This window comes from Apostichopus japonicus, chromosome 13, assembly GCF_037975245.1.
Source record: "Apostichopus japonicus isolate 1M-3 chromosome 13, ASM3797524v1, whole genome shotgun sequence".
Lineage (NCBI taxonomy): Eukaryota > Metazoa > Echinodermata > Holothuroidea > Aspidochirotida > Stichopodidae > Apostichopus > Apostichopus japonicus.
The window spans coordinates 6,532,206-6,549,812 of record NC_092573.1 but is presented as its reverse complement, the minus strand read 5'-3'; the positions used below and the strand labels follow the sequence as shown (position 1 = coordinate 6,549,812).

Here is a 17,607-nt window from a genome sequence, read left to right as displayed (position 1 = left end):
TAACCTGAGGAAAAGTGGGGGAGGGGCACGTGCCCCCTTTTTCCCCCCGGTTCCGCCGCCCTTGGTCCAGGTATACAATTGACTAGTTAGAAGAAAAAAAATTGATCGTGCAAAAAGCGTGGTAGCCCAGATGAACTGCGCTTACGGTGGTGTTACACGGAGATATTCGGGCATCATGATGCTAAATAAAGAAATCATGGAATTATATATATATATATATATATATATATATATATATATATATATATACATATATATGTTGATACTAGATGAGACTAGTGGAACACTAGTCTCATATAGTGGAACACTAGTCTCATATAGTGGAACACTAGTCTCATATATATATATATATATATAGTACATATATATATATATATATATATATATATATATATATATATATATATATATATTTCCAGAGGACAAGAAATTCGGGCAAAAGTCCTGAAAAATTCGGGCAGCCTAAGAGGAGAAAATATATATATATATATATATATATATATATATATATATATATATATTTTTCTCCTCTTAGGCTGCCCGAATTTTTCAGGACCTTTGCCCGAATTTCTTGTCCTCTGGAAATTTAGGGGGCAGTCTGCCCCCCCCTGCACCCCCGCCTCGTACGCCTATGGTTGGCATCATTTGTTGTTTCAAGGTGTCAAGGCCTTTCTCCCAACTCAAACCCCTGTGGGCTACCGGTAGGTTTGCAGGAAATGCCCACATGTGGACTTAAATAGCATTAGAGGAAGGGGATGGAAGACTAACACGCATCGATGTTTCGGTAATGGTCCACATTGGTGGCTCGGTGCTAATTAGGCCATTTATTGGGTTTCTTGAGGCAGCTGTCATCAGAATCTGGGTTTTTGTGCCAATCGATGACCGATAACATGTATTGGTAGATATCGATATCGCGCAGCACATGCACAAGGTTCGTGGTGTATGGTCGCAACCGTCGCATCGACCATTGCCATGCCATGCTGTATGACCATTCTCATGATTACTGCAGATATTGTATTATTCTTATTCTGCCAGATGCAGACGAGAAAATTGTGTAACTCTATTTCCCAAATTATTGAACAAAAAATATTAGTGAATCCCACTGATGAGTTTTTTTTTTTACAATTTTTTTTACCCCATTCCCAGTGGGGGGGGGGGCCAGTGGGGGGCCAGCCGATTTCATGGGGGGCCCCGGCCCCCCCGTAGCTACGCCACTGAGTGGCAGTCAATCAAACATAATGGCAAGATGTGACAGAATTTCGGCAGACAGAATCGCACTATCGTTATATAGCACAGCTGAAAGCTAGCTTGAACAGACGAGTTAGTATCTTCACAGTGAAAACATATACTTTGAACACAATTTTCAATACTGACAAGAATACGAAACACCGTATCACACATTAATTAGCTATCATGCACTGCAGTGTATGATAAAAACTATTAATTCTTACTAATTACAAGGAAATATATAAAATTATGCTTGTTTGACTAAAGGTGTGTACCTATACGAGTACACAAAATTTCCTTTTTTTTTCATAGTTCGATACCAGTCAAGTACAAAGTCTCAAGTATACGAGCAGGGTCAAATGTAGTACTAGAGCTGTATATTCCGGGAATCTAGTAATGACAGGATCTATAGTACTCTTGAGGAGCTATAGGGTTCCTATATGAAAAGTCAATAATGCTTATATACCGCGCATTATTCGGGATTTCCAGATGTAAAATTACACATAGGCCTACTAGGTAAATGAAAGCACTTTATTTGGTGTCTGTCAAATGAAGTTTTAGAATTATCATCGTTTTGCATCCTGAAGACCATCGAACAATCATTCGAACGTATAGACCTTCGCTGCTATAGAAAACACGCATATCGGCACCGTAACGCAAAGTTGATGAATATAGGCCTATTTAAAAAGTGCGCATTATATATGTTTCGTTGAAGGATCCCTTGATTAATCGGCATGATGATACGATGTATCATTGTTTTATCGAATTTCATATTATATGAATTTATGAAGGTATAAGACGTCCATGGTTGGCCGTGAGGGTCATCGTATTGGTCTATATATGCGTTGAACACTTTCCAAAGCATCACAATATATAGGCCAATCATAAGGGTGTGTTCGTTTTAAGGTCAAGAAGTTTTTGGCCGGAGTATATATTGACGAAAGGCCTGTATGTTTGTCCAGCCACCCGCACCCACCCACAAAGTTTTGATACAGTATTACAGAAAACAAAGGGAGCACGTTGGATTCTGTACGTTTTCAAAGGATTTCATGAGCCGGGGTTAATAATATGCTGTGGCAAATGAGTACTCACACCTAAACATGTTTGACTCGTTTCTAACAGGGAATTATAAATTGTATGCTATAAAATCATGTTTGTAATTGTATATGACTCGTTTACAAGGAGTTTATATAGCCCTCGACCGAAGTCCACAGTGGTATATGGGCTTAGGGCTATAACTGTACGGTACATGAAACTACCGGTTTGCCTCATTATCACCATAGCCTGTACTTACAAGGATTTCAGGAGACATACGGACAAACAGTAGGCTACTCCGATAGCGTTTGTTTGTTTATAGTTTATTTGAATTTCAACAGATGATCAATATATAAATGTGGAGCGAAGTCCATTTAAAAGACAATACAGGTTTAACAAATTAAAGGACTCCCAAGCGTAAGGCATCATAACGCACCATAGCGTAACGCATCATGTGTGTTATATGCACTACATGAGACTACATAAAAATTTCCAAATCGTCTTCTCTTTATTGTCTACTCCCTGGACAGTGTATTGCATCATCACAACACGCATGTAGGCAACTTTACACTGTTTGTCAATAGCGTAATCAGAACAGCTATTAAATTAGGCGATTAGTAATCACCCCGTGGTTGCATGCTGCAGTGATAGTCTTATCGGTACACAACCCAGGTATGTTAGGTACAATTACGTAATATCTGAAGAAAAAAGGCTGTTCATGCATGCAAGACAAACTCTTGCGCATGTAGCCTATATAAGGTAGTTTACACATCCTGGCAGGGAGTTACAATTTAAAAATGGCGTGTCATCTATATCCGTCACATTTCATTATTGTGTGCTTTTTAATAGCAGCTAATCTCAATGGTTGCACCTCGTCAAATATACTCTTCTTCAATGGTAAAGGGGAAGGCAGTCATTACTTTGCAGCAGCATCCCTCGGTGAGGAACTAGTAGCCCGTGGACATTCGGTAACATTCCTCTTGGCTGACCACTACATGCATCGAGCACAACATCCGATACACGCCAACTTATTCAAGTTTAAGTCCGTTCAGACCTACCCATCATTTAATGATGAATTCCAAGATTTTATGGAATCCTTCTTTAAGGTTGCCTTCGAAGGTAAAAACGTGTTATATGAGACTGAACTTTTGACTATTGGTGTGGAGATGGAAGTTGATTATTGTAAGATGGTCTTCCGTGATGAAGTACTAACATCTTTACGGGAGGAAAAGTTCGACTTAGTTGTATTTGATCCTGTCTGGCCTTGTGCGACTGGACTTAGTGAATATCTTGGCGGTAAGAGAGTCGCACTCCTTCCTACTACTCTTGCTAGCAGCTATTTAAGAGCCATGAACCAACCGGTCAATCCTGCCACAACTGCTGAACTTGGTTTAGGTCTTCCATCGGAACTGAATTTCTTTCAGAGGGTTCAAAATGTAGCTGTGGCTGGTGTTTACTTTGTCATGTTTGCATACTTCGATGACATACCGTACTCTCATATTCTTAGTCCGTATAACATCAGTAGCGCTTCATCATCTCTACAGGCTGTAGACTTTGTCATAACTGCTGGCGACCCCGTCATTGATAAAATTGTTCCAATGTATCCGAGCCATGGCATCGCAGCTGGTTTGACGACTGCGCCCGCCAAATTACTTGAGAAGGTAATATATATATGATGTATACAGTAGTCTATATAACAAAGAAAACAATGGTTGCAGGGGAACTGAGATATCTCTTGAGGGGTGAGATGCTGTCAAAGAGATTTAGTACCGGTGTATCACTAATTTGAGGCAAATCATATGAAACAATAAACACACTCGGGTGTGGAATTTTAGTTCATTTGTGTGCCAAGTTTCGACATCTAGTGTTATAATGTTAGAAGGGAGACTTTTGCCAAGAAAGGAGTAAAGGTCTTGAGAAATGCCCCTTTAAACATAATATAATTCATCAATCAAAGTGGCTAGACCACTCAGTCTAGCGTAGTTCTTACGGTCAGCTTGGACACAGGTATTTCATATAGTTAAGGAAACATTATACACTCTTGTGACTTCAAATAACAACTTAAAAGGGTACAATAAATTGTTGGAAACAAATGGCGTTGGATGTCATTCTAATTGGATTCACATTAATATTATAACATGGAGTCCTATGGAGAAAAAAAGTCGACCGCATCATCGATTTATCGTATGAGCAGATTTACTTAAAGGAGCATTTCAAACATGAAATATATTTCAAAACTGAATAGTTTGAAAGCAAGCATATTATATATAAATCGCAAAGTGTTGTTTGTATGTGGTTTGACATGCAGAATATGAAAAGTGAGCATTAACTTTCTGTCTAAATTAAAAGTTGGATATTTCAAAATTTAAGGAGCTAAAGTTAGCAAGTGTGATCTTTTTAAAGTTATTTGTATGCCATTGTGGTTAATACTACCGGTGATATATGTAACGATCATTCATGGGTACTTAAAGACAATTTTAATTATACCTAGAACTATAGAGAGAGCTGACATGCTTCAAGTCATATCATAACACCCCAACTTTGAGACTGGTATAGGAAGTCGTTTCATAAGATAATTCAACATATTTTTGCTGATTTTGCTGATACGGTCATTTCAAATGATTAAAAGCAGCCTAAATACTGTGTCCATCCTTTTATATACCAACTGAAGTTTCATTAGAGTTTTGCAAACCATCTATACTTAGTTGGAAAACCTAATCTTCCTCGCCCTTCCAACAGTTTTAACAATCGTTAAAATCTAATCAGTGAATCGTCACGGATCGAAATATTGAGTTGATGAAAAATGACTAAAAGAGCCGTCATTCGTATATCGTGGTTTCCGGGCATAAAACGGAGATATCGTATTTTCATATCATATCTCATATATTCCTGTTTATTGATTCTTTCATTCTGATTTCACGGTAACAGGATCTGGAAGAGTTTATGCAGTCTTCGGGTGATCATGGCGTCATTGTCTTTACTCTAGGTAGCTACGCCACCCATTTACCAGAGGCATTAGTGAAGGCGTTTCAAGATGCCTTTGCTAAACTACCACAGAAGGTCATTTGGCAATGGAAGAACAAAACTCCTCCGAGCAACCTGTCAGCCAACGTGAAAACGATGAGCTGGCTGCCACAGAATGATCTATTGGGTAATTTACGCGGGTAATCTATGCTTGGGTCAATAAAATAACTCACTTTCAACTCCCCCTCCCCCACCTCCCCCTACCCCTTGGAAGAAACCCCTATCTCCTCCAACTTCAAGAATTCTCATTTCTAAATATTGTACATGAGTTTTTAACCCTGCAATTAAGTCAGATGTTAAGGCAGTGGCGGATCCTTCCTTTGTCTCCCGTGCAGGGGATACCGTCCTGAGGAGGGTTGTAAGGAATATTTGAGAAAATTTTGTTTATGCAAGGTGGCTGGTCATTAGATGCAAAATGATGCTGTCTTTATACTGATGAATATACGTTTAGGAATTCTCAAGGTTTAGTAAATGTTTCTTAAATTGTCCCATTGTTTGTTTCAAAATATTCATTTTGGTGGGGATGTGGCATGGTGTCCCCACTAACTAGTACCGGGCGGACCCCCCCCCCCCCCGCTTAGTATGCCACTGTCTAAAACTAAATCATTAAAAGAATCACGACGAATATTTGCACTGGTTTGCCGAATGCCCCTAGAATAAATTAAACTTGAGTGTAAATTGTGTTCATTATTATCCATTTCTGACCGGTTGCGTGACGATATTCACTTTTAAATGGAATTATTCGTGATGTTCTTGTCAGGTCAACGAGTCGACGATGCCGTTGGCTCCCCAATTCAGACGCATTTTTTAATTTTAATTGATCGGTTTATCTATTCCTCCACGGAAAAAATATCTTCTTTGAAAGCATTTTTTTCTGTTACTTCTTTTATAAGTAGTTGACTAAACCAACCAAGTATCGCCCTAAATAATATTGTAATTTATCACACTGCTCGATATAGTTTCGCTAAACGAAAAGTGAAATGAGCAATTTATTCAATATTTCATTGAATTAGTTACATTCGTCGCTCACACAATTTTTGATTTTGGTAATCATGTTTAGGAAAATGTGCACACTAAAAAAAAAATCAGAAAATAATAAAATGTCTATTTTCTGAAAGACATTTGTGCATAACGTAAGCAGCCTATGTTCAACTATAATGTAAACCTTCGTGTTGCTGTTGTAAAAAAAAGACGTAAAAAACACGATGAATATATTTAAAGTAAGTTGACAAATTTTGCAGGTCTGTCAGAAGATTATCTTATTTGGCGTGACCAGAGAACACCAAGCCGGGAGTGGGTGGGGGTGAGTTCACGATATCGACATATCAAGTATAGAACGTAGACGGATTGCTTAGAACATCGACATGTCTGGGTTAATTTCTCATATTTGTTGTCTCATATAGATAATATCATTTCCCTGTAAAGAAACTGTAATGTTTCGTTCGTACAAGGAAATATTAACATAATAAACAAGCATTTATGTAGCACGCAGAAGATGATCTGATCATATCACCTTTTTGGTCCGATTTGTCTTTCTTTTTAAGGTCACGACCGAACTAGACTGTTCATATACCACGGAGGTAACAATGGTTTATATGAGGTCATCTATCATGGCGTACCAGTATTGGTGATGCCGCTTATCTTTGATCAATTTGACACCGCTCTAAATGTAGTTGAGAAGGAAGTGGGATTAAATATCTTCATTTCTGACGTCACAGCTGAGAATCTCGGTCAGGCACTACATGAATTATTAACCAATGAAAAGTGAGTATGCTTGTCGTATGATGCTTCTGATTTGATACTTTCCTTCACAGAAAAAAAAACCCAGCACGTCTGCAAAACGAGACATAGACAGAGAAGGAGAAAATGATGGATGGTATATGGAAATTCAATACTTATTGTAAAGGAAGCAACTTGATGCCAAGAAATGGTCTTTGAAGTATAACAACAGTGATCGGTTTTAGTGGTGTTACGTTGCATGTCAAAACGACTTTGTATATAGGCTTCCGGTTGGGGCGCTTTCACTGAGCAAGACACTGAAAATAGATTGTTTTAGACGCATAGGCCTATTTAATATTGATAAGTCAATCTTGTTTTCATGTTATATTATGAACTGAAATATATTCCTTACTTACTTCTCATGCAGGTATGAGACCAATATGAAGCGTTTGTCGGCGATATTTCGAGAGCGACCACAAACTCCAAGAGAGAGGGCCACTTCGTGGATTGAGCACATCCTAAAGTTTGGATCTGCTCACTTACGAACACCAGGGCATGATATGAACTTTATAGAATATTATCTTCTAGATGTCATTGGCTTTATGCTATTATGTTTATCACTCGTTCTAGTTTTAATTTACCTTGGAATTAAGTACACGTTAAGAATAGTCTGTAGTGTATTCAATCACAAGAAAAGCAAACTAGCATGAAGACAAACTTGAAGATATATGCTAATATTACATATAATACATAATCCGAAGGCTGGAACGGGACTGGATAACATCATTGAGCGCATAGGCCAATTTATCTGTTTATCATTCGCATCAGTGCACAGCCGTGGAGCAGAGAGTGACTGGTTTAGGTAAGGATATGAACCATTATAAAAAAGGGCCCTAAGAGATTTGATGCAGGATTATATAAAGAATGCGGTGTGGTCCTGAAGTTGCTAAATGTGACTTATGTATTGAAGGGTGTGAGGATCTTTCCTCAGAAGAAAAATGTGCTTCAATTAAACGCTGCCTTCTGAAACATATACTTTTTAGACCGTAAATTAGGTCTGGAATAAGGTCTTAACGCAAGGGTTTCCTAACATATACTTTTGAAATTTTGGGTGAGGTTGAAGTGGGCGGGGGAATGGTTACCGACCCGTACCCCCAGGGGCGTCAATCATGGGGGCAGGGGACATGTTCCTCCACTTTCTGTAGGTTGGGGACACAATATCAAATTTCCCCCTTGCCCCCAGGTTCTGTCACTGAGTCGTGTAGGCGATATAGACCTATCAGGCTCTTAATGACTCGTGTATCTCATAAAAGAAGCTCAAACATTGTGCTATGAGATTAGTAGTCATTAATGTTGTATTATCTTCTGCTAAACCCCCGATGCAAAATAGAACTTCTCAACTGGATTGAAATAAGAATTACGGATTTCATTTATAACGTATATTAATTGAGGAACCGCGCCCAAACACCGCTGAGACTATATGCTCAGCCAGTAGGAGAGGAGCGGGCACTAATGTTTACTGATGTTTGTCCAGGGAGCGGTTTAAGGAAAGCCCCCCCCCCCCCCTTAGACTTGTTTTCTTTAGGTAAGAGGATTATGATGAACTGGCAAATTTTCCCAATAAAAACAACATCACATCTATTCCTTGTGTGGAGGAATAGATGTAATGTTGTTTTTAGGGGGAAATTTGCCAGTTGGCAGGCAGTCCTGGAGGCGGCGAAGTCTCACATTCGCCTTCAGGTTGAAGGCGATTTTCGCCGTTTATCTGGGGCTGCCTTTTTTGGACGGTGGTGTGCTGGGGAGGGGTGTTTCGTTTCGCTGCGTGCTGGTCGTCCTTTTGTAGTTTTTTTAATGTTTCAGTGGGTGGTTGGGCGTTTTGTCTCTGCAGGTCGGTGGGTCGGTGGACCTGAGTTTCGTTTGTAAGAATAGGCCTACAATGGTGCTATTGTTTCCATTTTTATAACTACATATGTCTACTACAATTTGCTTGTTACTATATGTGTCTTGCTAGACGTAAGCCATGTCCTCAGAATGTCTCTTGGGGGAGGGGGGGGGGTTACGTATTAAAGAATGTTAAATTCGAATAAGCCACAGGTATGTTGAATTACCGTATATGTGACCCTCACTTTCGCAGCTGCTCGACTGGACATCCCCATGCCGTCGTAGCTTCAAAGACAGGCTAGTAGCAGGGGTTTGCATGGGCCCGGAGTGTGGGAGGGGGGGGGGGATTTGAGAAATATTTGTTTCGGTTAGAGGGCCGAGTTGGTGCAGAATGTCGCTATCATTTCCATCATTTTAAATGCATATTTGGTACAAGTTAGCTTTAATTTTAACCGAGTATTTGTTTAAGAGTAGGCCCTAAGCTATTTCGAAGGAAGTCTAAAATCCGTTGTGGGGTCCGTAGGGGACAACAGTGTCCATCCCGTCCCGCACATACCTAACCCATGGCTACCGCCCTGGTAACAGTACGTAAGCTGTTTAATCTGCAATTAATTGGCATTTTGGTATGGTAATGTCATTTCCCTCTCCTCCGACCATTCCTTCACACCCAAGCCCACATTGGCTGGGCAGCTAATAACCTAACAACGGTCACTTATCGCTAGTCTGGGGCGTTGAAGGCTATATATAGTGTGAACGTCATCGACTATAAAAAGAATAACCTATCTACACAGACAGCTTCTAACGTTACCATAGCACTAACATGTCATGTACATGCATGCAAGGTCATGCGCAGAGTTTCATAATAAGTGGTACGATTGCAATTATTGACACAGTACATACATGATTTGAATATATGATAGGAATATATCACATTGACATAGTGCAAGCAGTTGTCATGGCCGAAATGGTAGATTACGTCTCAAATAAAAGTCGTTCTTGACACATTACAATGTATCATAACAAAATTTTAACGGCGCATAGGATACAATTTCCTTATCACAAGAAACGTTTTTATCGAAATAATCTCAAAAGAAGACAAACCAAAGGAATAGCCTAACGTCGGGCCTAACAACACTGACAACAGGCCTATCCTACTCTGTGTTCAGCGGTTCACGCAAGGCTACGTTCGAGAGTTACATTCAAGCAAGGGTATAGGCCCAACGTTAGGCTACATTCTTACTTGGACGAAGGCAAGTATAATGAACAAACTTTTAAGAGGCGGTAAATACTTACAATATATTTACTAGGTATATATGACTATGGCGTTGTTCTATGTGTACTGTAACTAGTGTTAGGCCTAAGTCAAAAGTTTAGACAAGTAAAAGTTAAAACTGAAGAACTTGCCAAATCCTGGGCCCGTCTTACAATACAAATACAACTTAGCCTAGGCCTAAGTAATACAAGTACAAGTTAACGTAATAACAGTATTCTAGTCTAAAATTGACATCGCCAAAACTTTCTGCAAGTCAATACCATTCAGAGTTTTGCAGTGATTGGGTAGAAATTTAATAATATATCTTCAGACCATCTTGGTGATTTTTTAGTCTTGCCTTTATAAAGAAAGTAGAGAAAGTAGGGTGTATACCGAGAATATTCAGTGGCAAACTTCAGCCAAAAAATTATGTGTTCAGACTTGTGTCTTGTTAGATTATAGATATTGTACCAAATTTTAATCTGGGGTTGATTTTTATTGTTTAAACAGGTACGTTGTATTCTGGTCATGGAGACCCCTTTCACGTAAAATTTATGTTGTTCTTATATTAATTCATCGGAAGGGGGAATTAGTCACTGGTGATAGGATTTGATGTGTCATATATCATGTTAATCACAAGACGTTGAACAGTTTCTTGGTATACACTTGAAATTTAGTGTGACTGAGATTAGACCATAAAACAAATTGTTGGTTAGCATGATTTGTACTCTTGCATTACGTATTCTGTGCTATTGTAAGCCGAAATAAATTATTACATAGGTGAGGTCTATGGCCAGTGGTTAAATAAGTTCTAGGCTATGCTTAAGCTTTAGCCAGAGTCATGGTTCCTTTACAAACCCACCAGGAACCAGTCCTCTCTTTCTGGTTTACACACTGGGGATATAATATTGGGTTCTGTTCTGCAGTACACACTGCTGTAGACTTCAGTCTGATGCGTGGCATACCTTCATGTCCCTCAGTATTAAGTGGTCAAGTGCCGAGAAACACCCTCATCGATCGGTTGTTGTTAAGTAATATCTTACTTTACAAACTTAATCCCTCAAAACTGAGGCTTTCGTCTCTCATTTATGAAAAATAAATAGCTAGAGATAGGCCCAGGCCTAGATAGTAATATATTACGTTTATCGAGTACGGTTGGCTGAAATAACACATGTGCTGTTTAGGAAAATGGTTACACAGGATCATATGGCTAGGCAACCGTACAACTGCCATTCTAGCAGCTATACTATGAGTTTTGCTTTGAAAATACTCTAATTACTATACAGTGTACCTCCTTTTCTCTATAATACATCATAATCAGTTTTGGATTCATGACCAGATTTTCAAAATCATTGGGAATAAAATGAGCTCAGATAACAGGTACAGTAGGTCAGGACCAACTTTTTACAAATGTCCCATGGTCCACGACAACCAAACTTCTGTTAAACCAACCTATATCAGCTTATGAATTTGTCCGACGACAAGTTGTTTACATGTATCAAATTCGGACTGCATTGTAAATTAGTGATAGATTGCTATCGCTGTCCGTAACTTTGGAGATATTGTAATGAAACCAAAATAGTGTTAGGCATATGATCCACCCTGGAAAAGGGAGTTTCACTGGCCGACCGCCGAACCTGATGGTGTTCTATTCACCAAACTTATATCTCTCCATACGGTATACAGTACATATTGGTCATTCTTTGTTAGTTACTTTCCTAAATATCACAGACAACCAAATAATTTGCTGTTCACACAACCAAAGAGTAAGACCTGGTTGGCAGAGGGACAGCCAGAAGGAAAAGATAATTCTTAAACATTTGTAGGTTAGACATAATAATCTGTCATGTGTATTTTGCACTCTACAGTTAGTGCTTTGTGCACTCAGAGAGTCGATCATTGCATCAACTACAGTATGATACAATGCAATAGCAGCAATACGTATATATAAGTGCTTGCATGGGGTATCCGGGTACCCGCCCGACACGATACTACCGGTTCCTAACTTATTACCCGAATCCTACGCAAAGTGCTTTTTTTTCGTTTTTTTTTGGCAAACCGATGGTTAGGCAAGATTTTTCCCATTGACTTAGTGTGGTGTTAGGCTACTACAGTATGTGGTCGAAGATAACAGCAATAACGAAAGTATTCCATGGATATCTTATTAATGCGTCACAATTTCAGCTAATTAACAGTTGGTTTAATAGGTAGATTACCCCATTGACTTAGTATGGTGTTAGGCAACCATGTTGTTGAAGATAACAGCAATAATGAAAGTATTCCATGGATATCTTATAACTGTGTCACAATTTCAGCAAATAAACAGATGGTTAGGCTAGATTTTCCCCATTGTTATTTATTCATTCAATTATTTCATAGAAGGAAAGACTAACAAGGAATTTTACGAGATGTCACTAATGGAGTATAGACGGGATAACTAAAAAATAATAATCGCAATTGCTTTTTACTAAACGTTATTCCAAATGCGATCAAATTGCGCGAATCGCGCAATCTCGCGGCAAATGCCGAACCCTGGGCCTGCATAATAGATAGTCTAGTAGTAAAAACTGTTTAAGAGCTAAATTATTTGATATTTGGTCTAATCCAATAGAGGTGGAGAGCAAACATAAGCAGCTAAGGCAGTGCTATGTTAGTAGTCGTGTTTATTATTTGAAGTTATTAACAAGTTAATGAAAGAAACAAAAGCAATAGAAATTATTGAGGAAGGTTTTATACCTTATCTTACACCTACGTATTTGAACATGCAAACATTGTCAGTAGAGAATATCATTCATTTATGATAGCATCAAATATGTAGTTTCTTGTAAACCGCGATACACGAGGGTAAACAATTTTTTTCCTGGTACCCGGATACCGAACGGGTAACGGCTCTCGGGTTACCGGTTCCCGATATTTGCACCCGTGTAAACACTAGTATATATATCCTACTATCCCAAGTTCTAACAACAGTGCTCTATGGTACAGTAATGCTCGTTCAATTTCACACAAAATCTTATTGCACATTTTGTGATATTGTGATTGAGAATAATCTTGCATTGTTGTCCCATTTGGTTGAAATCCTGTTTAATGTCCTAAAGACATGTATTACTATGTGCAGACTATTTACATGGGTCATTGTTCAATGTTTTCTCCAAAAGTTACTTTCAATACAAATCTTAGCATTTGGGTCGTCACTGTCGTGGCCATTCAGGGCTGCCTTTTGTCTTCTTACTAATAAAATGGAATGAACAATAATATACCATGTGATGGATGTACATAGATCTGTTTGTATCTCACATGTTGCCTTTGTAAATTTCGCAAAGTTATCTTAAAACAGAGCTCAGGGTCCCCTCCCGTCACCCACATACCCACCCCATGGCTACCGCCCTGGTCACTGTTTAATCTGCAAGTTATTGGCACTCAGCATGTTAATGTCATATCCCTCAGAGCTGGGTACTCTGTATAGTAGTTGCCCATTATTAAGTTCTTGTTGCCTTTGTCTTGGTGTAGATGAGGTCAACATGTCATTTCAGGTCAACAGCACTGGTCAAAATTACCTTGCATGCAAAGTACTGTAAGTTCTATAACAAGTGAGGGTAAAACTCTATATTGAATTTATATGTGTGGTCTGTAAATCTAGCTGTTCTGTTATCAGCCTAACTCTCAGTTGTTCATCTTGGAACTGAAAGGTCCTTTGAGGTCCACAGTGTTCATCTCTTGAAAAGCTAACTGACTTTGAATTGTACGCCCAGCTTTAGTTACTCTCATACTTTGAACTGTCGGCGACACGGTATATGAATAATTAGTAAACAAGGAAACAATACCTGCAGCTATGACAAGTCTCAGAATTGCTCGATGCAATGCTCGTACAGTATCCATACTGGAAGAGTACTTGATACGCAGTGGCCTTCTGGATTGGAGGTCAAAGGTCACTTAAGGATAACAGCTATTAGCAGAGCTTTCAAATGGACTTTTAAGTAAAGGTTACATAGCAAAGTTGCTTGGAGGTCAAAGGTCACTTGAGGATAACAGAGATCTATTAGCAGAGCTTTCAAATGGACTTTTAAGTAAAGGTTACATAGCAAAGTTGCTTGGAGGTCAAAGGTCACTTGAGGATAACAGAGATCTATTAGCAGAGCTTTCAAATGGACTTTTAAGTAAAGGTTGTAGCAAAGTTGGTTGGAGGTCAAAGGTCACTTGAGAACAACAGAGATCTATTAGCAGAGCTTTCAAATGGACTTTCAATTAAAGGTTGTAGCAAAGTTGGTTTTCCAAGAAGATCAATTTTTTAGAAATTCTGGAATTGCTTGGATTTAAAAAATATATTTATTTGTAGAAGGTCCTTGAACCCCAAGGATAGTTTTGATTGACCAACAAGATGATATATTCACTACTAAGACTTTCACAATGAAATAACTCTTAAACATGAGAATGTGATATAATCATCAGTTCATCACACTGTTCAAATCGTTGTATACCTGCAGTACTAGTTAGATCATTGCATACTGTACATGTATGAATTGGAATTGGAATATTTTCCTGTGTTGATACATGTTTCTATATATATATATAAAGGAGTTTGTTAGTAACCTTGAAATGCTCACACAGTTAGGATCAGTTCACAAGTAATTTTGTAAAACCTTGAAAATGGAAAAAAAGACAAAGGGTAGACCATGCTTTTAAAGATAAGCTTGCAGGACAATTTTCACACATTGAGCTCATGTTACTTTATTGTTTGAATTTCCAACAACCAAACTTTGATATATTGTTTGCATGCAATCCACATTGACTAGTTTTGTCAATAATGTGGTTGAGTCACCAGTAAATTTTACTACAGGGAGGGTCATTGAGACCGTTCTTCAGTGTTGGTATAAGGCACAGCCATGCATACAAATTGTGAACGCGGTTACCCTTCACCGAGCATTTTGAAAATCTGTTAAGAAGATTTCTATGGTGAGGTAAGTTTCTTAGTTGGCCGCTTCAAGGAACAACATTTGACTTTTTTAACAACACAAATTTACATAGATGTTAATTTTGTTTTTGGGGGAGGGGGAGAAAGGTTTTTCTTTGGCTAGAATGGGATTGGAACCAGTAACCTTAGGATAACAGGCCCTGAGCTCTTACAACTTTTCCATCGTTTATAATTTCCAAGCCTGTTTCCGCTGTTCATTGCTTATACAAAAGCCAAAATTTCTCTTGAAATCCCTTCCCTCCATCGCTTTGAGAATTGTATCAGGTAAACCTGGGAAATTGATTCCTGGTTACTGGATTTTCATGGGACCGTGGCTTCTGAGTGGCACCTCAAGCAAAGAAATGGCCAAAGCGTCAGCATCATCAGCATCTAAAGGGCTGGGTAGCTCAGTTGATAGAGCTGCAGAGCTTGTGACCCTGAAGTCACTGGTTGGATTCCCATTCCAGCAAAATTTTCTCTTTGATTGGTAAAAATTTCCCAGCCAGTTTTCCGTTGTTCAGTTACTTGTATTTTTTGTTGTCTGAATGACATGCTTCTTTCATGATCTGGCTTTCTTCCTTAACTGTACCAGTCTATCAACGTTTTGGGAATCATTTTGGTCATGCAGTAAAAGCATGATTAATACATGCATAGTGACACAAGGTTCTCTCTGCACCCTTCTGCTGGTACTACTTGACAATCCCATGATAACTCAGAACTTGTGACAAGGAAAGAAATCACTTGAGAGATCTGCATGGTCTATGCTGCAGTCTTGTATTTAAAAAAAGCATTTTTTTATCTTCTCTGTAAGTCTGGAATGTTTTAGAACCTTGTTTTGCAATGTTTCTAAGAATGTTTTAGGTTAATTTGCGATTTAAAAACTTAGCATAATGTTTTTGTTAATAATAAAAAAAATCTGCTGTGGGCTTCCAGTAATTGACAGTTTCTTTACTCAAGTTTGTGGTCCTACAGTAGTTAAATCTACAAAATTGTACCTGAAATTATAACTTGTAAACGATCAATTTTCTTGCTAGATGTCATGCCCTGTATTTCTGTGACAACTGAGGTATATAACTACTGACATCAAACATCAACAAACTGAAGTTGTAGCATGGTCACTTCGAAGTTCGGACACCTAAGCCCTAAAACACCCCAAAACTAAATCTTCTGGTATAAATCACATGAAAATATACTTGATATGGTGGGAGAAATTTGTTTTAGTACGATACACGGCCAAACTTTCTTTCCTGCAAACTGTTTTTACGTTGTATTCCAAGAAGATTCTTCGTGATTGTGGAACTGGTAATTCTTTGCTAGAGTATTGCGAAGTTCGGACACCCAACCTACAGTGTGGCGCTAGTGATAAAATTGGTGGCGCAGTTGCTCTTTCAGTAATTATAACAGACTTCATAGATCTCCGTCATTTTATTGACAAATATGTACTTTCTTGCACACGGGTCATTTTGGAGAGAAAATAACTGTAGCTTCATACTTTTTGGTGAAATTTGGCTCTTCCTGTAGATTTTCATGGTGAAATCGTGTATTTCTTAGGGTGTCCAAACTTCGCAGTATGCCGAACTTCGCACTACTGACTGTACTGTAGTTTAGTCCCTAACGGAGCATTATCAATAAACCGAATATCAGAAGGAGCCATACCATTGGGAATGTATTGTTGAAAACTGCAGTATTTCTTCCACAACTAAGGAACAACATCAACATTGACTTCCATTTCTGCAGCTTCTTGAGCTGCTACAGTAAGTGACACAAACATAGTTTTTGGTCTTGGGACTGAATTATTGCAAAAGGGACTTGATGGAGACACAAATTTTACAAGATCTGCTAGAAGGTCTACGAAACTTTACAACAGACATCTCAAATCATTTTTGATTGTTGTGAAATATCTCTTCACATTGAATTGCTACTTTTGTGAAAAAAAAATCTTTCATGTATTTCTTAGCTTCAGTGGTGACATTGAGGAGGTGCTTGATCTTTTGCTTCCCTGGATATTCCCTTGAAACTTCTTATGAATGCTGCATAACAAATTACAACATCTGATGGATAACTCTCCTCCATGAAATAACATTGAAACTAAGGTGATAGGAAACTGCTATATAGATGTATAGATTTGAATTACATTGAAACTAAGGTGATAGGAAACTGCTATATATACATATGGTCTTGAAATTACATTGAAACTAAGGTGAAAGGAAACTGCTATATACAATGGTCTTGAAATTACATTGAAACTAAGGTGATAGGAAACTGCTATATGGTCTTGAATAACATCAAAACTATGGTGATAGGAAACTGCTGTATATGGTATTGAATAACATGGAAACTAAGGTAATAGGAAAGTGCTATATATACATACTGTATTGAATAACATGGAAACTAAGGTGATAGCAAACTGCTATATATATACATATGGTCTTGAATAAAATCGAAACTAAGGTGATAGGAAACTGCTATATACATACAGTCTTGAATAACATGGAAACTAAGGTGATAGGAAACTGCT

At 38.4% G+C, this 17,607-nt stretch overlaps 2 protein-coding genes across 3 annotated transcripts in view; both read left to right on the top strand.

Annotated features, from left to right (window-relative positions):
- The first annotated feature begins 2,708 nt into the window (after nt 1-2,708).
- On the top strand, nt 2,709-8,545 carry LOC139979228 (UDP-glucuronosyltransferase 2A3-like). The gene is made up of 4 exons (XM_071989993.1): nt 2,709-3,923; nt 5,191-5,413; nt 6,831-7,050; nt 7,433-8,545. Exons 1-4 carry the CDS (start codon nt 3,060-3,062, stop codon nt 7,713-7,715), a joined length of 1,590 nt encoding a protein of 529 aa, XP_071846094.1. The 5' UTR covers nt 2,709-3,059; the 3' UTR covers nt 7,716-8,545.
- Nucleotides 8,546-9,736: 1,191 nt separating this feature from the next.
- LOC139979227 (3-hydroxy-3-methylglutaryl-coenzyme A reductase-like) overlaps nt 9,737-17,607 on the top strand; it is a 33,711-nt gene continuing 25,840 nt past the window's right edge. Inside the window, exon 1 of one of the 2 annotated variants that reach the window (XM_071989992.1) lies at nt 9,737-10,136. Coding sequence is in view for 1 of the 2 variants with exons in the window: in XM_071989991.1 (XP_071846092.1) it covers nt 15,089-15,096 (8 nt within the window). In the remaining variant the exon portion in view is untranslated. Of the gene's footprint in view, nt 10,137-14,943; nt 15,097-17,607 lie in introns of those variants that run through there. The other variant, XM_071989991.1, reaches the window with a different exon arrangement.